General features: G+C 46.1%; 1 protein-coding gene across 1 annotated transcript in view; it reads right to left on the bottom strand.

Annotated features, from left to right (window-relative positions):
* LOC119435135 (presenilins-associated rhomboid-like protein, mitochondrial) overlaps positions 1-23,569 on the bottom strand; it is a 64,450-nt gene that overhangs the window by 15,210 nt on the left and 25,671 nt on the right. The window contains exons 4-7 of the mRNA XM_049659715.1: positions 16,799-16,938; positions 14,906-14,915; positions 13,101-13,171; positions 3,706-3,807 (exon numbers count right to left, since the gene is read on the bottom strand). Of these exons, the coding sequence (XP_049515672.1) occupies positions 3,706-3,807; positions 13,101-13,171; positions 14,906-14,915; positions 16,799-16,938 (323 nt within the window). The remainder of the gene's footprint in view (positions 1-3,705; positions 3,808-13,100; positions 13,172-14,905; positions 14,916-16,798; positions 16,939-23,569) is intronic.

Here is a 23,569-nt window from a genome sequence, read left to right as displayed (position 1 = left end):
TTATGGAATCAATAAATGTAGACACTGCAGGCACATTTCTGCCGTCAGTGCCGACGATCGCAACTCCAGCTCCCGCGTTGGAAGGAGGAAAGCGGGGAGGGGAGGGAGGGGGCGGCGTAGCAACTGCGCATTGTGCAGCTGCGCGTGCGCTATCTTGAAAGCGATTTGCATCGGGGACTGTGACAGCGGCTAATACCTTTGTGCATGCTCCGTTCTCGCCACTCAGTTTGCATTGAAGTAATACACGGCACGAAGGTCACTTCGCTCACTGCTGCTGCTGCGCTTCCCCATGCTAACGTTTTGACAGTGAGTGTCCGCGGTCATTGAGTGTGATGTGCTCATGTTTGCCTATGCGCAATGACACCTAGAGCACTGCACGGGCTCGGGCTTACCCGAAAGCCCGGGCCCGGCCCGGCCCGGCCCGTGGGCCGGGCCGGGTAGAACAGTTTTTTCACGGGCTTGGGCCGGGCTCGGGCTCGGGCTTTCTGGTGGTGTACATGTAACTTGCAGCGAGTTATTCTCAAGCATCTCAACTCTGAAAAACATTATTTTTAGGTCTCGGGCCGGGTTCGGGCCGGTTTCGAGTCGGGCTCGGGCCGGGCTACGGGCCTAAGGTAAAGGGGTGGCGGGCCGGGCCGGGCGGGTAACGTAGATTATTTCCGGGCCCGGGCCGGGCCCGGGTCTCGCCATAAAAGTTTTGAACGGGCTCTGGCGGGGGGCGGCCCAATGTAAAAACGGGCCCGGGCGCCCGTGCAGTGCTCTAATGACACCATGCTTGTTAATTTACACAGTTAGCGAATGTTTGCAAGCTTATACGGCCGATAAAACTATTATCCCTACTTCGTGTAGCTGTCTATGCATTTCCTATCGCAAACGATGGTTCACCTTTCGGGCGGAAATGCAACTTTTTTAGAGGTGGCCGCATGAAAAAAATCACTGAAAATTTTACCCTGCATAATGAGCCCCAACTTTGAGTACATTTTTAGGAAAAAAGTGCGTTCATTATGCGAGTAAATACGGTATTCGTTCTGCCTGAGAACATTGACATTGTGGCTACTTAGGAAATGTGTGAGAAAAGAGGCAGCTGAGGGAGAGATTGCTGTTAGTTACTGCATATACGTAGTATTGCTGCTCAATTTTCACAGAAAAATTTGCGTCATGTTTGTGAAGTCATTACGCCTTGATACTGTCTGAACAGAGTTTCCACACAGAGTAGTTTGCTTGTTTCACAGCTGAGTGTCTTTTTGAGTGTGCATTTTGCACTAAATTGAATTCTTTCTTATTATCGTTTGCGGCACAGAAGTGCAATGCCTACAGCGGAAATGACTAAAGCCAGCCTCGCCACCAGCGCCCATCTACCGTGGCCAGTGATGCTCAGCCATTAAATGAATCTTGTAGCTTCCATAACAAATTCGAGAAAAAAACCCCTCAGAAGTTGTTAAGAGATTAGCTTTGTACGTTTTCAAGCAGGTCACTAAAGGAATGTCAAATTTGGAAAACTGCAGTGGGAAGGGCAGTGGGTTGACGTACAATTGCATCGCTAACTTGCTAAATCAGCACTGCAGCACTAAATCGAGTTTTTTTCACCGGTGCGTTTGGTGGCTTCGTTCCCTAATGTACGCATTTCCATTAAAAAACTCACAATTACTCTTGTTGAGGCAACTCTGATGGCACTTATTCGGCGATATCACATGTATTCATATGTAGCGAGATCACTACAATGTCTGCAGGCATCGCGCCGTGCGGAGTTGCTTGAGATAATGGTCTGCACTACGACGTGTGCCTATTAAGGTACAGAAACAGTATTACGGCAAAGATAGAACTTAAAAAAATGATCGAGACATTGCATTAGTCGAAAAAACGAAGCGGCTAGAACTGCACTTCGTATAACTGGGTGCTGATGCACTTGTCTGCAGGACGCACCTGGCAGGTACACAGTCTGGGTTGTATGGCGGCCCCATTTCGATGGAGGCGAAATGCAAGAACACCCGTGTACTTAGATTTAGGTGCATGTTAAAGAACCCCAGGTGGTCCAAATTTTCCAGAGTCACCCACTATGGCGTGCCTCATAATCAGACTGTGGTTTTGGCACGTAAAACCCCATAATTTAATTGAATTTAATTTTTTAGTCTGGGTTGTCCCAAACTCCAGTAACATTGTGTACAGAATAGCTCTCATAGAGGCCCGTGCCTTTCCTGTAGCTATCACTGCTCAAATAGCAGTCTGGCGATCAAAAAAAAAGGGAAATCACAGCCACAAGCTTCGGCCATCCTTGCTGCAAAGTGTTGTCATCTGCTACTGCACCCCGAGCGTACTTTCAAAAGCACCCGCCACGTGGACATTAGTGGCACCTCTACAGGTGGTGCACTGTGCATATATATCGTATTTACTTGCATAATGAACGCACTGTTTTTCCCGAAAAATGTGCGCAAAATTCGGGGGTGCATTCATTAGGTGGGGTAAAATTATGAGCGATTTTTTTTCCGCAGCCACCTCTAAAAAAGTCAGTTTCACCCGAAAGGCAAACCATCAATTGCAATAGCAAATGCATAAACTGCTACATGAAGTAAGGATAATAGTTTTATCGGCCTAATAAACTTGGAACTATTTGCTTAATATTACCCAATATAACAAGCATGGTGTCAGTGCACACATGCAAACATGAACACATCAAACTCTATGACTGAGGACACTTGCTGTCAAAACGCTGGCATGACGAAGCGTGGCAGCAACAGCGAGCAAAGTGACCTTCGTGCTGTGTATCGCTTCAACGTAAACTGAGCCGTGAGAACAGAGCGTGCACAAAGGTATAAGCCGCAATCACACCTAGACTCAGCCCCCAACACAGATCGCTTTCAAGATAAGGCGCGCGCAGCTGCCCCCTCTCTCCTCTCCCCCTGGCGTAATGCGCGCGTCAAAATACGGCATGTGTCCTCCCCGCTTTCCTCCCTTGAATGCAGGAGATTGAGGTGGCAATGGCAAAAATGCGCCTGAAGTGTCCATATAATTGCTATGGCAATAAAATTAGAAGACACATGGTACGATTCGGTGTCCGATAAGGCGTCCGATACAATGGTACCCGCCGGATGCCATATCAGATGCCAAATCGTACCGTGTCTCCTACTTCACAGCAGCAAGTTCAGGGTGCGTTCATTATACAACGAAAAGAAAAAACACACTTCCTGATTGGAAAAGTGAGGGGTGCGTTCATTGTGCGAGTAAATACGGTATATCATATTTACCCACCTTAGACAATTGATCAGATACAGTTTGCAGATTTAAGACTCTACTCGTGTTTGGTGAAGAGTTACGCTTTTCGTAAACTTTCTGCTTCACTGCTTTTTAGTTAACCAACTTCTGCTACCAAAATTTACCACAGACACCATATGAAACCCATTGCCGATTGGCTGTTTGCAGTGATGACATCGAAAGGCACAACGAATCGGGAGCCAGATTCTTGTTTAATGACATTCAGCATCATTCCTTTTAGGGAATGTTGACTGGCTAAGCCAGAAGGCAGAATGCCTAGCACTCCAATGAGGTGTTGCTACATTATATGAAAACGAAAGTATTCCCAAGCGTGATCAACAGAAAATATAGCCCAAATTCACAATGGAAGTGGAACGGACCAGTGTGAAATCTTCATAGTCTGCAGCAGCATCCAAGAAAGTAGGCATGCTAGTATTCCTTGAGCAGTGCACTCACCGCAGCAGCCGAGAAGGTGAAGAAAGGCAGGAAGAGGATGCTGAGCTGTGCGTCTGGGTACTGCAAGCACAGGGCTCCCACCACGGCCAGGATGGCTCCCGACTGCAGGCACAGCGACACATAGTGCACAGGGCAGCACAAGATACACGTCACATAGCTGGCAAGAGGTACGACTACTTTCACACTCTGGCACACAAACAAAGCAGGTTTATCCTTTTAATACAGCCCGAGACGGTGACACACATCAGCATTGTAACATGTGTTGGTCAACATATGCCAAAGAGTAACGGGGCTATTGCTTGCGTCCTTTAGGTGGAGGCCTCACATCGCCCTGCACACATGTAGTCATCAAAGGTGGGCAACCTCTCAACATTCTGATCATAAGAGCCTGGATTTGACCTCAATCTAATGCTAAATTCGACTGGTACCAGCCGCGCTACGCCACGGTTTGCACCGATGCAGAGGCGACTGCTCAGGTGCACGTTTGATTTTTTTTCAACTGATGTGTTGGTGGTGTTTGGACTTTATTTGTACATAAACATTCACATCTTTACAAAATTCCTACTTTTCAGTACAGTCTACTCAATAAAGCTGTACCATGCCTCGACATAGCATGTCTCGCAGCTGAAATCACTTAGTGAACTAGTGTAGTCAAATTGAAGCTGTGGTGCAAGATCCCTTTCTTAAATTGAGAGAATGCACAGAATGCATAGACTTCTGTGGAAAATTCTTTAAGGAAATGTAAACAAAAAACATAAAAGTGAAGTTGTTATTATTTCTAAACCTGGTTGCAGCAGTGTACGTAAAGCTTGAGAGAATGCTAGTTGGTATTCCGTCCATAGTAGACCTGAAGCGCAAAAGGAAGAGACAGATACAAAATTAAGCAAGGGTTACACATTTGTAAAACATGACAGCGAAAGCCTGCCAGCTGTGGAAAAAGACAACGATGAATGCGGGAGCAGTGGCACGAGCACTAGGCACATCTTTAGTGCATTTACTCTGTGACCACGTGACATGTGGAAGCAGGCATGCACTAGGCACATCTTTAGTAAGCCACAACCGTGGAGCAGCCGTGGCTTAAAAGGGAAGCGTGCTCGTCTCGCACCACAGAGGCCTGGGTTCGATTCCCACCCAGACCGAAATTTACAGAATTTTCTTTTCAAAGTCACTAATTTAGTTTCTTTACAGGAACCTCCCTGAGAAATGAGACGTCAGTCTGAGAATTTTTAGACGTGTTATTACTCTTTGCGGCGTTGTGCATTTTTTGTCACGGCACAGTTTCGCTAAGGTCACCGCCAAGGGCACCACCAACATAGCCACCTAAGGCTTTCGCCTTAATAGCGCTTGTCTATGTCTGTCTATTTAACCCTATTTTTTCCTTCGAGCATCGAGTCTGCCAGTGCAGTGAGTACTCAGGTGCAAATAATATTATGTGATCTGACAATGCGTAACATTCTACTGTAGAAGGTCTTCAGTCAAGTTTCTTTTGATGAGAATTATTTCCCTATTACCCTATTTTTTCCTTCGTGCATCGAGTCTGCCAGTGCAGCGAGTACTCAGGTGCAAATAATATTATGTGATCTGACAATGCGTAACATTCTACTGTAGAAGGTCTTCAGTCAAGTTTCTTTTGATGAGAATTATTTCCCTATTTACCCTATTTTTTCCTTCGTGCATCATGTCTGCCAGTGCAGTGAGTACTCAGGTGCAAATAATATTATGTGATCTGACAATGCGTAACATTCTACAGTAGAAGGTCTTCAGTCAAGTTTCTTTTGATGAGAATTATTTCCCTATTTACCCATTTTTTCCTTCGTGCATCGAGTCTGCCAGTGCAGTGAGTACTCAGGTGCAAATAATATTATGTGATCTGACAATGCGTAACATTCTACTGTAGAAGGTCTTCAGTCAAGTTTATTTTGATGAGAATTATTTCCCTATTTACCCTATTTTTTCCTTCGTGCATCATGTCTGCCAGTGCAGTGAGTACTCAGGTGCAAATAATATTATGTGATCTGACAATGCGTAACATTCTACTGTAGAAGGTCTTCAGTCAAGTTTATTTTGATGAGAATTATTTCCCTATTTACCCTATTTTTTCCTTCGTGCATCATGTCTGCCAGTGCAGTGAGTACTCAGGTGCAAATAATATTATGTGATCTGACAATGCGTAACATTCTACAGTAGAAGGTCTTCAGTCAAGTTTCTTTTGATGAGAATTATTTCCCAATTTACCATATTTTTTCCTTCGTGCATCATGTCTGCCAGTGCAGTGAGTACTCAGGTGCAAATAATATTATGTGATCTGACAATGTGTAACATTCTACTGTAGAAGGTCTTCAGTCAAGTTTCTTTTGATGAGAATTATTTCCCTATTTACCCTATTTTTTCCTTCGTGCATCGAGTCTGCCAGTGCAGCGAGTACTCAGGTGCAAATAATATGTGATCTGAGAATGCGTAACATTCTACTGTAGAAGGTCTTCAGTCAAGTTTCTTTTGACGAGAATTATTTCCCTATTTACCCTATTTTTTCCTTTGTGCATCATGTCTGCCAGTGCAGTGAGTACTCAGGTGCAAATAATATTATGTGATCTGACAATGCGTAACATTCTACAGTAGAAGGTCTTCAGTCAAGTTTCTTTTGATGAGAATTATTTCCCTATTTACCCTATTTTTTCCTTCGTGCATCGAGTCTGCCAGTGCAGCGAGTACTCAGGTGCAAATAATATTATGTGATCTGACAATGCGTAACATTCTACTGTAGAAGGTCTTCAGTCAAGTTTCTTTTGATGAGAATTATTTCCCTATTTACCCTATTTTTTCCTTCGTGCATCGAGTCTGCCAGTGCAGTCAGTACTCAGGTGCAAATAATATGTGATCTGACAATGCGTAACATTCTACTGTAGAAGGTCTTCAGTCAAGTTTCTTTTGATGAGAATTATTTCCCTATTTACCCTATTTTTTCCTTCGTGCATCATGTCTGCCAGTGCAGTGAGTACTCAGGTGCAAATAATATTGTGATCTGACAATGCGTAACATTCTACAGTAGAAGGTCTTCAGTCAAGTTTCTTTTGATGAGAATTATTTCCCTATTTACCCATTTTTTCCTTCGTGCATCGAGTCTGCCAGTGCAGTGAGTACTCAGGTGCAAATAATATTATGTGATCTGACAATGCGTAACATTCTACTGTAGAAGGTCTTCAGTCAAGTTTATTTTGATGAGAATTATTTCCCTATTTACCCTATTTTTTCCTTCGTGCATCATGTCTGCCAGTGCAGTGAGTACTCAGGTGCAAATAATATTATGTGATCTGACAATGCGTAACATTCTACTGTAGAAGGTCTTCAGTCAAGTTTATTTTGATGAGAATTATTTCCCTATTTACCCTATTTTTTCCTTCGTGCATCATGTCTGCCAGTGCAGTGAGTACTCAGGTGCAAATAATATTATGTGATCTGACAATGCGTAACATTCTACAGTAGAAGGTCTTCAGTCAAGTTTCTTTTGATGAGAATTATTTCCCAATTTACCATATTTTTTCCTTCGTGCATCATGTCTGCCAGTGCAGTGAGTACTCAGGTGCAAATAATATTATGTGATCTGACAATGTGTAACATTCTACTGTAGAAGGTCTTCAGTCAAGTTTCTTTTGATGAGAATTATTTCCCTATTTACCCTATTTTTTCCTTCGTGCATCGAGTCTGCCAGTGCAGCGAGTACTCAGGTGCAAATAATATGTGATCTGACAATGCGTAACATTCTACTGTAGAAGGTCTTCAGTCAAGTTTCTTTTGACGAGAATTATTTCCCTATTTACCCTATTTTTTCCTTTGTGCATCATGTCTGCCAGTGCAGTGAGTACTCAGGTGCAAATAATATTATGTGATCTGACAATGCGTAACATTCTACAGTAGAAGGTCTTCAGTCAAGTTTCTTTTGATGAGAATTATTTCCCTATTTACCCTATTTTTTCCTTCGTGCATCGAGTCTGCCAGTGCAGCGAGTACTCAGGTGCAAATAATATTATGTGATCTGACAATGCGTAACATTCTACTGTAGAAGGTCTTCAGTCAAGTTTATTTTGATGAGAATTATTTCCCTATTTACCCTATTTTTTCCTTCGTGCATCATGTCTGCCAGTGCAGTGAGTACTCAGGTGCAAATAATATTATGTGATCTGACAATGTGTAACATTCTACTGTAGAAGGTCTTCAGTCAAGTTTCTTTTGATGAGAATTATTTCCCTATTTACCCTATTTTTTCCTTCGTGCATCGAGTCTGCCAGTGCAGCGAGTACTCAGGTGCAAATAATATGTGATCTGACAATGCGTAACATTCTACTGTAGAAGGTCTTCAGTCAAGTTTCTTTTGACGAGAATTATTTCCCTATTTACCCTATTTTTTCCTTTGTGCATCATGTCTGCCAGTGCAGTGAGTACTCAGGTGCAAATAATATTATGTGATCTGACAATGCGTAACATTCTACAGTAGAAGGTCTTCAGTCAAGTTTCTTTTGATGAGAATTATTTCCCTATTTACCCTATTTTTTCCTTCGTGCATCATGTCTGCCAGTGCAGTGAGTACTCAGGTGCAAATAATATTATGTGATCTGACAATGCGTAACATTCTACAGTAGAAGGTCTTCAGTCAAGTTTCTTTTGATGAGAATTATTTCCCAATTTACCCTATTTTTTCCTTCGTGCATCATGTCTGCCAGTGCAGTGAGTACTCAGGTGCAAATAATATTATGTGATCTGACAATGCGTAACATTCTACTGTAGAAGGTCTTCAGTCAAGTTTCTTTTGACGAGAATTATTTCCCTATTTACCCTATTTTTTCCTTCGTGCATCATGTCTGCCAGTGCAGTGAGTACTCAGGTGCAAATAATATTGTGATCTGACAATGCGTAACATTCTACAGTAGAAGGTCTTCAGTCAAGTTTCTTTTGATGAGAATTATTTCCCTATTTACCCATTTTTTCCTTCGTGCATCGAGTCTGCCAGTGCAGTGAGTACTCAGGTGCAAATAATATGTGATCTGACAATGCGTAACATTCTACTGTAGAAGGTCTTCAGTCAAGTTTATTTTGATGAGAATTATTTCCCTATTTACCCTATTTTTCCTTCGTGCATCATGTCTGCCAGTGCAGTGAGTACTCAGGTGCAAATAATATTATGTGATCTGACAATGCGTAACATTCTACTGTAGAAGGTCTTCAGTCAAGTTTATTTTGATGAGAATTATTTCCCTATTTACCCTATTTTTTCCTTCGTGCATCATGTCTGCCAGTGCAGTGAGTACTCAGGTGCAAATAATATTATGTGATCTGACAATGCGTAACATTCTACAGTAGAAGGTCTTCAGTCAAGTTTCTTTTGATGAGAATTATTTCCCAATTTACCATATTTTTTCCTTCGTGCATCATGTCTGCCAGTGCAGTGAGTACTCAGGTGCAAATAATATTATGTGATCTGACAATGTGTAACATTCTACTGTAGAAGGTCTTCAGTCAAGTTTCTTTTGATGAGAATTATTTCCCTATTTACCCTATTTTTTCCTTCGTGCATCGAGTCTGCCAGTGCAGCGAGTACTCAGGTGCAAATAATATGTGATCTGACAATGCGTAACATTCTACTGTAGAAGGTCTTCAGTCAAGTTTCTTTTGACGAGAATTATTTCCCTATTTACCCTATTTTTTCCTTTGTGCATCATGTCTGCCAGTGCAGTGAGTACTCAGGTGCAAATAATATTATGTGATCTGACAATGCGTAACATTCTACAGTAGAAGGTCTTCAGTCAAGTTTCTTTTGATGAGAATTATTTCCCTATTTACCCTATTTTTTCCTTCGTGCATCGAGTCTGCCAGTGCAGCGAGTACTCAGGTGCAAATAATATTATGTGATCTGACAATGCGTAACATTCTACTGTAGAAGGTCTTCAGTCAAGTTTATTTTGATGAGAATTATTTCCCTATTTACCCTATTTTTTCCTTCGTGCATCATGTCTGCCAGTGCAGTGAGTACTCAGGTGCAAATAATATTATGTGATCTGACAATGCGTAACATTCTACTGTAGAAGGTCTTCAGCCAAGTTTATTTTGATGAGAATTATTTCCCTATTTACCCTATTTTTTCCTTCGTGCATCATGTCTGCCAGTGCAGTGAGTACTCAGGTGCAAATAATATTATGTGATCTGACAATGCATAACATTCTACAGTAGAAGGTCTTCAGTCAAGTTTCTTTTGATGAGAATTATTTCCCAATTTACCCTATTTTTTCCTTCGTGCATCATGTCTGCCAGTGCAGTGAGTACTCAGGTGCAAATAATATTATGTGATCTGACAATGTGTAACATTCTACTGTAGAAGGTCTTCAGTCAAGTTTCTTTTGATGAGAATTATTTCCCTATTTACCCTATTTTTTCCTTCGTGCATCATGTCTGCCAGTGCAGTGAGTACTCAGGTGCAAATAATATTATGTGATCTGACAATGCGTAACATTCTACAGTAGAAGGTCTTCAGTCAAGTTTCTTTTGATGAGAATTATTTCCCAATTTACCCTATTTTTTCCTTCGTGCATCATGTCTGCCAGTGCAGTGAGTACTCAGGTGCAAATAATATTATGTGATCTGACAATGTGTAACATTCTACTGTAGAAGGTCTTCAGTCAAGTTCCTTTGATGAGAATTATTTCCCTATTTACCCTATTTTTTCCTTCGTGCATCATGTCTGCCAGTGCAGTGAGTACTCAGGTGCAAATAATATTATGTGATCTGACAATGCGTAACATTCTACAGTAGAAGGTCTTCAGTCAAGTTTCTTTTGATGAGAATTATGTATTAGCTGTGAATAGATTAGTCATAAAACTAAACAAAGCCATGTGCTAAGGTGTCCAAAGATACACTGAACAAATCACAGAGCTGCAGAAACAGACAGCATTCCTGCCACACCAGCATTTTCCTGAAGTACAAGCATTTGTTCTCTTGACATCAGAATGCATATCCCAAATGCCACAGTTTTCATGCTCTGTATTAAAGCAACTAAGTCATGGAGATGTGGTGCACATATAAGACTAGCACAAAATGCAGTTTGTTCACTATGAGAAAGACAGTCCGCAACTGAAAATTTATTATAGGTTAATGGATCATATCGCTGTCAGACATCTGAAAATAGAACAAGTTTTTGTGAATAATGAACGGGGGGTATCGAACCCATAGCCTCCCGCAGCCGAGGCGGGCGCTCTACCACTAGGCCACGGCTGCAGAATGCATGTGATTATAAGGGGCTACATGCTGTACAAAATTCTCAAAATGATCTCGTATAGCCAAAAACACAATGTGACAGCAAATGAAGTGCAAATAGGATTTGGCACCTAATAAAATTTCACGAGTAATAATTATGATTATAAGAAGAACTGACAAACTGTACTGCAACCAGTCATTTTAGCACAACATGACCTGCGATTCGCTACAGCAACAGATGCTGAAATTAAACGATTGGTGTAAATTGCCTAAAAGATTACACACAATACCTAAAAACAAGATATAAAGTCAAAACAAAAACACTATTATTTCCAGGTTCATGGGGAACCCCTGTTCATAAAGGCGCCAGTTTCATGAGAAACTAATTATATGTGCCTAATTTAGCATTGCTTTTCCACATCATCAGATTGAGGGTAACAAGGGTAGTTTGTATTACAAGTGAAGTGTGGTAAGTAAATTTCCCTGAACAGCTACAATTATAGCCTCGCACAAATTTACCTTGTGTCCAGTCTTGTCACAAGATAAGTTGAGATGGCACTGAGATTGTGACCATTGAGCAGAATTACTTACACAAGACTTAGTATCGATGCTAAATCATGACGCATACTAAGATATACAGTTAAACCTCAATTCTCAATATAACGAAATATTTAACTTTTTACAGCTTCTTGTCCATAGAACACCACGTATTTTGAACCTCAATATAATGAAGTGTGTTTATACATGATTTCAATATGAAAATATTTCACTGCCGCAGCGAAGGAATACTGAGACAATAAACTGAAACTTCCACAGATGCAGATGGTCAAATGGTTGAATTACATGCACCTGCTTGTGAACGCACCTTTCAAATCATGCGCCACACGACTGAGAGTGACTGCCAAAGCAGAGAAGTGTATAAAGTTGAAGTGCGAAAAGATCCTATCGTGCCTTGTACGCTGCATGCTTTGGGTACAAGTGAAAGGAGGCGAAAGGAGCAAAAAAACAAAGCTCGCAGTAACATGCTCAAGTGTGTGCGAGGGGGAGGAGGGGAGGCAGGTTGGCTGGCGTCTGCTTTTCCAGCACGGCCGTGGCTGCTCATGGCTGTAAACGTAGCTGAGTGCACGCATGCCTGTTTTAGAGGTAATCTTCTATGTGTGAAAATTATGGGCGTGCCGAGATGGTGCGGCATCATGTGCGCTGTGTTACTGCACCGTACTGCACCGTTGCTACTGGAGGTTGCGTAATCTTGAGTTTCAGAGACACATTGAAGCTAGAGGCAGATGAACGATTCGCTCCCCGCTGCCGGTACTTTTTCATGATAGCATCAACCCACTGCAGGTGACACAATCAGCCGCGAGGACGGAGTGGATGCGAAAGCGTGGCTGGCTTCGCCTCATACTGACGATGTGTGAAGATATCGTCAGCACGGCATGAATCCATCTTTCATTGCTGACTCTTAAATTCATCAAAATGATTATTTTTTTCTGATTCAAATTTGCTTTTTTCGATTGCCGAATAATTTGCAAAATTTTACGGCCCCTTCCGTGTAAGAAAAATTCATCAGCGACTGTACTTATAGGCATAAAATGTCAAATTTCAATAGCATGAAATTTTGATATAACCAAACTTAATTTCCGACTTCACCAATTTCATTATATCGAGGTTTAAGTGTATATCATGGGCTTCCCATGAACTTATGCCACTGTGAATAAGTGTTTCGTATGAAATCCAAAACTGAAGAACATTTTTTTTTCCCACTTTGTCAGTTATACACTTTTTCAATCAAACAACCTATGTGTACCAGCTTGGGGTCACTGGTGTGCATCAGGAACTCTGTGGGCACGCATTGCAGTAGAAAATGCAAATAAAAGGCAATAACTGCACAACTGGTAATAACTGTGCAAATAAGTGTACTGCACCGTTCTCAGGAGTTAGATCTCAATCTGATGGGGCAACACAAGGCTGCACAGATTCATGACAGAGGTGGGGGTACAACATATGGGAGCTACTGCATTACTGCAAACTGTTGCCCAGTGTCTTCCCTATTCTTAGCTTGCCACACTCGACTTTCTCACGCATAAAAATTACAACTGGGCAAAAATAATTCAAATAATTTCCAAGCAAGTATGTCATGTGGCTAGTATACACACCGCGCCCAGGGACATGGCAGCTCGCTGGGTGGCAACCTTGTGCAGATAGCTGGCAAGGGACGACACAACACCTACAGAGGTCCAAGCAGAAAGGCACAGTCAATGAGAAAAGCACAGCTGGTCAGGGCTTCTGCAGGAGCAGTGATAACCAGCACTGTTTTCCTTCTCATCTGCTGTTTAACTAGCATTAGTCGCAATCAGGCTCCCATTTTACCATCATGGTTAATATTAGCACAAATTGGCAGATGTCCTTCAGTGCTTGCTCTTCTAAAACTAGTTATATGTGAAAATGCAATCAGTGATAAAGCAAGGGCTCTACAATGATGTCTTATAGAACATCTGGTGTGCATGACAAATTGGCTTTTTTTTTTCTGTGATATGCATTTATTGCAAATCTTCCGCACACAGGACAGCCCGAAACAAGAAAAAAAAAAAAAAACTTTTATCAGCACTGTGGAGAATAAAGCGTAAGTAAGTGGTAACTGGAAATTAATGCATTTTGCCACATATTTTGAGGACGTATTTCTCAAAGCTGGTGCGCAAAGCACAAGATTTCAGTTATGTGTACATTGCTTCACTACTACTTGGCTTCGACTCCACAATTGAGCCATGTGACCAAAAGTGATTTGTTAGAAATCTTTCTAGTCAATTTTTCTAGTTAGCTAATGTTGATCTGCGATCTGTCTTGGAAGTAGCGTTAGCCTCTTCAAGTAATCCGGCTGATGCAATACAACTGCGGTATCTTACCAAAGGACCATGTCCGTTTCCATTCATTTATTTTTTACCTTAATTAAAGGGCCCCTCACCAGGTCTGGCCATATTGAGTTGACAAGCGCAGTGCATACAATGCGCACTAACGATTGTGTCTGCAAAGTAATACGTCGGTACTCGCTGCGGAAAGAGCTTAAATTTCTAACCAAACACCGTTTGCCCTTCCTGTGGGCACCGTGCTCCCAGCCGGACAGTCGACGTCAATCGCGCAAGTGAACCTACGTACATGGCAGTGTGGTGACGTCACTCATAGTGACACGTGACTTCGAGAATTATTCAAGGCAACATCAGTTGTCTGTTTGATCTGTTGCTTCAATAGATGAATTAAAGTTGAGAGAAATAATAAAACATACAAGTCAAATGTCTGCGTGCTTTTCTTTTACTTTGTAACGTAGAAAGAGTTCCGTTCCGTCAGCTTGTTCCCACGTCGTGCAGTCACGTGCGTAGACAACAAAACTATGCGATCCGCTTGTGTCTGCCTCACTGTTCGTGTAGCCCCGACTTATACAGTCGAATCTCGATAATTCGAACTCGAAGGGGCCCGAAAATTTGTTCAAATTAAAACAAGTTTGAATTAACAGAAGGACGTATTTTTGAAGTATTCCAGCACCATAGCAAGATGAACGAACGGTGCGAGTCGTGAAATTTCGCGGCGTGCAAGCGCATAGCGAGTTGCGCCCACGCCTGCCAACGCTCGGTTCCTGATAACGGCAGAAAACGAAATTTCAGGGAGCAGACGGCGCCGACATGGTGACGGGCGCATGCGCTGAGACCGTCGAAAGTGGGGGAGGAGGGCGGCAGGAAAGTGGATTTGGCCTCGGCAACTCTTCGGTGCTTCGGTGGCAGTGGCTTCGGTGGCTCCCCTCACCCTCTTTCTCAACTCCCTCGCAGCTCCCTCACCTGCGCGCCCGGCGCCGCCGCCGGTACAGGCGGCTCGGTGCAGATTAGCCCGCTCCTTTGAAGTTTCGTTTTTTGCCGTTATCGGGAAGCGAGCGTTTGCCGGCGTGGGTGCCAACGCCGCTGGTCCAGCCGACCCGGCGCCAGCTTAGGCCGCTCCCTGAAGTTTCGTTTTCTGCTGCCATCGGGAAGCGAGCGTTTGCCGGCGTGGGCAGTTCGTTGGCCGGACTGGGCCTCCGCCGCTGCATGAAGGGGTCTCTCCTAAGCTTTTGCTCTATGGCGGTGTCGGAACAATGCCGGTCGCCGCCGTGTTATTTGGCGCGCTGCTGAGAGCATTTTCGGTCCGCGGTATGTTCGTATTAACCGTCGCAAATGCTTTTGCGTTCGAATTACCGAGCGTTTTCGCCCATTGAAATACACATAACTTTGACGGGACCAGAGCGTCAGTTCGAATAAACCGGCAGTTCGAATTAAGCGTGTTCGAATTAACGAGATTCGACTGCACTGCTAGTCACGTGTTCTCATACAAAGTGTGCAAAATCATGCACTGCGCGAAACGAGACAAATGCAAAAGCTCACGCACGACACTGTCAGCAGAAGTGTGCCGTGAAACAAGAAAGCGAGAAAAAAAGAATAGAAGTGGGGCCCACTGTGTATGCATCACGCGATCCTCAAACTCGGGTATGGGAGGACACAGGGAAGGAATTTCGTTGCGGAGGCTAGACGGGCAAGTGGAGAAAGTGCCTTTGTTGGCGGTGAAGCTCGCCTCCTGAAATCATGGATTCAGGGCACTGAAATATTTCCATATCGGCTATTAATGAAGCGATTTGAAAAATTCTTGTGGTAGAACACTCCATAGAGGGCACATAACAACTTCCAGCATATAACTCAAATTTTCTGTGTGGCTTGATGAAGGGCCCTTTAAGGCCGCCCTAGTGGGGCATCACATAAAGGGGGGGGGGGGGGGGGGGGGGGGGGGGGGGGGAGGACGATAAACAGTAATAAACAATGGTCAGTTAAACATGAAGGAATAAATAAATTTATTTACTGGTAGGTACACTGTAGGGACTCCCGGGAAAAAGAGCTGCCATGGCAACATGACATTGCTATGGACGCAGATTCCTCGTTAAAATTGATAGCCCAGTGCATACGCACATGCACAAAGCAATATAACCACAAGAAGCTAAGAGCATAGGAGAAATCACGCTTTTGATTGAGATGTACAATTAATTAAAAATGCAGGTTAGATTTCAATAACTTGCTACTCTTGATTTGAAAAAAAAAAGTGAAATGAAAGTGGAAGAAGCAACAATTTCAATGCTAGTGGGAGATGAACCCACAACATCTGTACGGCGCGTTAAATGCTCTACAAATTGAATTATTCCACAGTTGTCCCTCTATCCACTTCCTAGATTATTTACATACATACTATGTAGTATATCTGTAACTTAGCCCTGACATTGTCAGCCAGTTCAACGCACTGCCACGGTGTTGATGTTAACTAGCTCTTAAACCATAGGCCTTGCATAGTATGTGATCTTAGGAGCAGGCAAATGGCCAATTAAACCATTGTGTGATAACATGGTTGAAACGCTTGCTACACAACAAGCTTAAAAAATAAAAAAGAATCAAGGAGCTCGATCTTTAGTAACAATCATAAGAAGTCAATACAGACATATTATGAATTATTTAAGTGCAAAAAGATTAAAAAAAAAAAAAAACATGCAAACACAAAATGAGGGAGTATGTATGTGCGCCCTAAAATATGCTGACAAAACCTTGGTCAAGTCTGAGGTGCTATTCCGGACATAGTCAAATTCCACCATATTGTCAAATTAGCCGGCTTTCCTCGTCTGCTCTCATTGGTCTCACAGGTCTGCTATGGCCTCCCTTACTGTCTAAAAATGCTGCCATTGCGAATCTTGACAATATGGTGAAATTTGACACGGTCCGTAATAGCATCCCTGAACGACCCATCTTCACCTAATCCAAGCTAGATAGAAGCTGTGAGACCCTTACCCGCCACTGACGTACATGGCGAGAAACTGCTCTCGCCCCAGCAAGGCGACGGCTGTAGGAGCGAAGCTGTTCAGCACCACCATGTTGGCTGCCAGGTGGAACAACGAGTGGTGACTGAATGTCGACAGGAACATCGGCAGGCACAAGGGCTCTGCAGGGCCAATCGACAGGATAAAGGTTGTCAAAAGTTTTTTATGTACATTTTAACCTCAATACAACACACAAAGCTACAATGAATATTGAACACAACAAAGTAAGATATTCAATGTTTGTCGCCGACATGAGCATGCAACGGGTAATATCAGATATACCGATAGTACCTTTATCTCAGATGCAGCTTTATATAACTAGGTTTGATTGTACCAATGTTAGATGTGTAGATGTTCACAAGATGTGAAGCACATGTAGAAAACTATGAAAATGCAAGAAGTAAAATGCAGGGGAAGGAATTGGTACAGCTGGCATTCATGATGTGACCATTCATTGATTTCATTTATTTGATTGATTTATTCCCCGCCCCCTAATAAGGTTATACAGTTTCTAAAGGGATGTTTCAGTACTGCAAGTTAATTGTGATCATCTGGGGATCTTTGATGCACATCTAAATTTAAGTACATGAGCAGTTTAGTAGCCAAAACAGGTTAACAGATCACTCGCAGCTCCTCAGTCTGTCGATGGTTCAGTGGGCGAGAATTAATCACATAAAAAAATAATCCTTAAAAAAGTATAATAAAGTGCTTATCTGTGCAGCTGTATAGATTACTCTAATCTTTTGCTAGCGTAACATTGGAGGTCTAAAAATAACCAGCCTGGTTGTGATCCGTTATGAAAAAGCTAGGCCAGAACTTACATCTGCTAGCTCCCTAAGTATTACAAGAGCATACTAACTAAATTGTGATGATTGTGATGTCTCTACTGCTGTGCATGCATGTATCAAGGTGATCTTGCATACTCTCATTTCTCAAAGTGATGCTTCTATGCCTTGCATATTTTAACAAACTTGCGATTTTGTGCACACTGTAATGCCCCACTCAACAGACATCTAGTGCTCTGTCAGATACTTTCAAGGTGGGTAAGTCTGCCCACAATGGCATAAAAGGCATGCTGTAAAGGAATGCGCGCCCAATGGTGTGGGATTGAACCTCTGTCTTTCAGGACATCAGCCCAATGCTATTAGGCCACGATCGCACACGTCTTCTCTCGTGCCAAAGTTACTTTTTGAAATGCCTGGCACGTGGGTCACGTGTTGGCTTTTCACAGTGCAATCTCAAGCCAGCGCTTTGAGATCGCACTGCCATCAGGATCGGCCAACATTTTCTGTTAGATACTGGATACCTCCAAAGTGGGTCAAGCGCATCTGTAATGCTGTCGCTCCAAAAAAGGGCAGTACGAGTTTTAAGAGACAAGTGATGCAGCAAATACCTCCACTTCTACTCCACTTGTGCTGCAAACGCACCTTCAAAATGAACCCTGCAGGAAAACTTGTGGGTTCTTGGTGTCTCACAGGAGACCAACCACCGCGGGTTCGAGTTAGCGGCCACAGGGCCGCGTCAGCCGTCGCCTCCAGCACCGCGCGCGCGCGAGCTCACGAGGCCGCAAGGGGCTACCGAGCGACGCACGCAAAAACACAGTAAAGCCCTGAGTTGACGGAAACCGTTTACTGAAACCGTCGGCGCCAGCACTGCACAAACGCCCGCACGGAGGGGAGCCAAAGGGGTCCCGCACCAGGGCGAAAATACAAAACAGGCGCCTATAGCACGTCGCGGCGAGAGCACAGGCTCAAGCTGAGACACGCCGCTAGGAAAAGTCCCGGTGGCTATGCTACTTGCTCTGGCGATAACCAATGGGTCAACTCGCGAGAGCACGGGCAATATCCTTCGGCTTAGGCTTTCGGCAAGTGCGGCTCGGCGAGGTACGACCTCGCGCGAGCACTAATGGCACCGCTCGTCGGCTTAGCGTCGGGAAAGGATCAGCACAAAGTACGCGCTCCCCGCACGGGCAAAGGCCACGTGCGCGAGCTCCAGTCCTAGTCACAAAGGTGTCGGCGGACGAGAGGAAAGCATGAACGTACCGTGCGCTGGTCCTGGAGAGAAGTGCACGCTTGGCCGCTAGCGGCCGACAACCGGCCACGTAGTGACGTCAGCGCCCCGCCCTCACCGCCAACCGCCGCGTGCGCAGCGCCACCGCGGGAACCGGTTAGGCGGCGCGGGCGGAGGGAGAAATATTAACAAAAAGGGGGAGAAATATTAACAAAAAGGCGGCCGCTGGCGCGGACAGTGTCCAAGGTGCGAAGGGGAAATGGCGCGTAAAGTTCTGTGGCTAGGGGCGGTGGCCGAAGACGTAGGAGTCTCGAGGGCAGTCTTGATAGCAGGAACGGCTCACCGTTGGTAGATCGGAGTTGTGCTTTCGTGGTGGTGGCGGTCCCGAATTCCAGCCGGATGGGGCAGGACACTGCCGGGTCAGCTGGCCACGCCGCCGGAGCCAAGATGAAAGGGGCAGCCACCACCGTGGCTGCAAGGCGTTTGCACGGCGGCGGCGACTGCAGAGAGACGGGCTCTCGATCTGTCGTCAGAGGGTCAGTGACCCCGTCCACCTTCAGTGTCCACGATGATCCGATGCTGCAGTTGGTGCGACTTCTGGTTGCTTCGAAGAGCAACAGGCATCACACCCACGCACGGCGCACACACACACGCACACACTCCTTGAGGTTTTCTCCATGGCTGCGCACACTCCCAAACACTGCCATGCTCATCGCCGTACACAACGCGCCGCGCCATAGAAGGCGCAAAGCGTCCTTCGTCCCCCTCACACCGACGAGTCAATCGGACCATTGTCCCACACCGCGCCTGACGACCGCGCTAATCAACAACCCCCTTCTCGGCAAAGAAAAAAAAAAAAAAAGAACAAGAAAAACAAAAATCTTCGTCTACGTACAGAAAAAAAACACGTAATGAATTAAACTATAAGACTGTACACGCGAAAATTAACACACTTTCAAAAAAAAACATAAATACACTCAGCGTGCGGACTTAAAAAAAATTGGGGGGAAAATGCACACTGTTAAAACACTACATAACACACTTGCAATACGCTGGGCTGGGGCTAGCTTCTTTTCGTGCACTGGCCGCAAGAAGCTAGCCCACTGAGGCTACGCATTTTACTGAGGGCCTTCGGTTGCGGAAAAGTCCGTCGTCCGGCGCGAAATCACACAGGTGACCGCTTCCTCAGATTGTACCGGTGCGTGGTCCGAATGCGGTCCGTTGCTCCGGGTGTGCCCCGTTGCTTGCGCGCAATGCCACTGGGCATTGGCGCGAGCTCGTCGGACCGTGACGCAAAGGCCTTCAGGTCGGCGATATGGGCACGGCTGAGTTTTCCCGAAGAGGATCCTTCAGCAAGTACGCGAGTGGAGACCAACTTCTCTACTCGGTACGGACCAAGCCACTTAGGAGCGAGCGAGGCTGAGAACCCCTTCGTCGCATCGCTAAGAGCGTGGTTGCGCTTCAGGACGAGATCACCTACCTTAAATGAAAGATGGCGATGCTTCCGGTCGTATTGAGCCTTCTGCTGGGCCCTGGCCGACGCTAAACTCTGCCTTGCTCTACAGAGAGCCCGACAAAGCCTGTCCCGAAGTGCTGAAGCGTAAGCAGAACAGTCTGCCGGCGCTTCTTCGTCCCCGAGCTGGCATTGCATGACACTGGTCACCGGATTAGCCAACTCCCTTCCAAAATTGAGAAAGGCGGGAGAGAAACCAGTTGAGCGATTTCGGAGGTTCGGACTGCGAACGCGAGCTCACTCAAGTGGTCTGCCCAATCCTTTTGACGTTCGGCAAAGGCCGCTAACATTGGTTTAAGAGTTCTATTGAGTCTCTCCGTCAAATTGGACGGGGATGTGTGATGAGTAGTGCGCTACACAATGCGGTGACTTTTGTGGTGCGCGACACGGTGCGGTGATGCGCGATGGTGATATTTGTGGTGTGCGACAAGGTGCGGTGCATTTCAAACAAGAAGCAGACGACAAGGAGAGCACGCGCCGCTCTACCGCGCTGCGCCGAAAACGACGACGCCGCCCACCGTCCGGCGAGTGAACACGCGGCGCAAGAAGAAATCAAAGAAAAAAAAAGCCAATCCAATCCAGAGGAACACGGAGCCTCGAGCAGCCAATGAGAAGTCGACGAACGACCAGAGGCAGCAGAAAAAGGAGCCGCGCTGGCAGTAGGGGGAGGAGTTCCAGAAGCGGCACCAGGAGAAGGTCGGCCACGGATCGGGAGTTGAAGACGGCCGTCGGGTCGGACCGAGCCCAGGACTTCACCCGGCGGGGCCTCTTGCCACACGTTCCTGGGAGTTGCCACTTCTCCTGATCGTCAACCGCTGACGAGCGGCAAGCGTCTGCGCCCGTGGGCAGAATGAGAGCAGTCGGGCTAGGGCCCGAGCTCCACGACCAGCTGCCGGCCAGAACGCCGCCGCCGTCAACCCTGCTGCCAAGCCGCCTGCCTTACGGGCATCGCCACCCTGCCGAGTCAACTGCTGCTGCCCGAGGCCGATGAGCGTCTGCGTCCGTGGGCAGAACTGAGCTGTCGGGCTACGAGCCGAGTGCCTCGATCAGCTGCCGACCAGAACGCCACCACCGTCGGCTCGTGCTGCCGAGCCGCCTGTCTTCTACTCCGAGCCAGAGCTGCCACGCTCTGGCAGCCTGTACGACGCTCCGACACAACGTCTTTTGGTGAGACCAACAACGCTTATCTCGTGTCTCGTCTACGCTTCGCTGCGTCGAGACTGTAGTGCATACGCACAGCAGCCTGCCCCGAACTTGCCTCATAACATTAGCGTTCCAGCTACATGTTTTCATGGTATCTTTGTGTGTTTGGTTTTTATGGGTTAATTTTCGTTTCTAGTTTCATTAAAATTTGTGTGTGTTTCCCGACAAACGGCTTTGTCCTCGATTGGGTTCTGGGAGGCTTCGCCTCAGAGAACCGCCAGAAAATATAACACGAAAGAACCTGCTCATCACAGGATGGTAGGGCGAAGTGTGCAGTGATTAATTCCCAGGGAACGGCACGTAGCACCAAACACCGAGCGGTGAAATAGGACGCGTTGTCCGTAATCAGTCTTTTCGGAAAGCCGAACCGACAAAACACTTCCTGTAGCCTTTCCAGCACCGCTCGCGCAGTCACTTTACGAAGCGGAAACAGTTCCACCCATTTAGAAAAATGATCAACGGACTACCATCAGGTGTGTGAACCCCTGCTTACTCCTGGGGAAAGGCCCATAAGACGCAGGTGGCCACTTGCCAGGACGCTCACTGTCGATTGGTTCATCAGCCGGGCGGCTTGCCACCCCTTGATTTCACCATTTGACAGACATGGCAGGAACGGCAATAGCGAAAAATGTCACGCTATGCCAGGCAGGTCACAGTTTGGCTTAGTTTCGCAAAAACTTAGAGCCATCAAATGACCGGCCAAGGTTCGTCATGAGAACATCGCAACAGTGCGCTTCTCAGACTTTTGGGGATAACCACCTTAAACGGGTCCACAGCGTCATCATCGGTGGCTATGTATTTCAGCAGGAGCCAATCATGATCCAGAAATATAAACACGGGGGACTCAGTGACACACGTGTTTCCGGCCCCCTGCGCCCGCCGCATACCAGCAGTCTCGGCGCTCCGTCTCCCTGAGACCGTCGCTCACTCCGCGACAAAACGGATCACTTTGCTGGCCTTCAGTAGCTTGCCGGCTGAAAGCGATTCCAATTCTCCCAAAGGGGAGGTTGGTCTCGTCCCCACTCAGGACTGCAGCCATCGGCGTCATGGGTTCGCTTTCGTGACGCTCCCCGCTCGCACGCTTCCGGCGCGCTGCTTGCCTGGAGCGCGAAGAAACAGGTTTGCCCGCTTGCGGACTCGCCTTCTCCGCTCGTTTCGCCCCGACGAGCTGGCGCTAAGGCACTGGCAGCGGCTGTAGCACCTGGAGAAAAGTTCTGGGTGAACAATGGGGCACGAGATAGCGCGTCAGCTACCACGTTAGTGCTCCCCTTTCGATACTGCACAGAAAAGTCTATAATGCTGTATCAGGAGAGCCAGCGCGCCAGCCGGCCCGCAGGCTCACCGAGTCGCATCAGCCAGCTTAGCGCACTGTGGTCCGTTTGCACTACGAATTTCGTACCATCAAGGTAGCCATCGAATTTACGTAGTGCAAACACGATAGCGAGGCACTCCTTCTCCGTCACGGAATAATTCCTCTCAGCCGGTATCAAGGAGCGGCTGGCAAAGGCCAGCGGCTGCAACACGCCATCGTATTCCTGTAGGAGGACTGCTCCTAAACCAGATCGCTCGGGTCGGTCTGGACAACGAACGGTCTGGTCAGGTCGGGGAGTCTGAGCTGCGCTGTCTCCGCAATGGCGTGGACAGTTGGCGAAAAGCCTGCTGCTGCTCAGGTCCCCATTGCCACTCGGCCGACTTACCCAAGAGCTTGCTCAAGGGCACCTGCACTCGGGCACAGGACGGATAAACGACCGGTAAAAGTTGGCCATTCCCAAAAAGCGGCGAAGGCCACGTAACGTCCTTGGGGCGGGGAAATCGAGGATTGCGAAGTTTCTCCCGGTCCGGCTCAATGGAGCCTTCGCCCAGCGTAAACCCCAGTAACTGAACTCGGGTTTGCGCTAGTTGGGCTTTCGCAGGATTCAAAGTCATCCCGGCGGCCCGCACCCTCTCGAGCACATCGGCAACATGGGCCAAGTGTTCTTCGAAGGTTCGTGAGTAAATCACGATGTCGTCGAGGTAGCACATGCAGT

This window comes from Dermacentor silvarum, unplaced genomic scaffold (assembly GCF_013339745.2).
Source record: "Dermacentor silvarum isolate Dsil-2018 unplaced genomic scaffold, BIME_Dsil_1.4 Seq479, whole genome shotgun sequence".
NCBI lineage: Eukaryota > Metazoa > Arthropoda > Arachnida > Ixodida > Ixodidae > Dermacentor > Dermacentor silvarum.
Note: the sequence above shows the minus strand (reverse complement) of the source record. Positions and strands in the feature narration are given on the sequence as shown.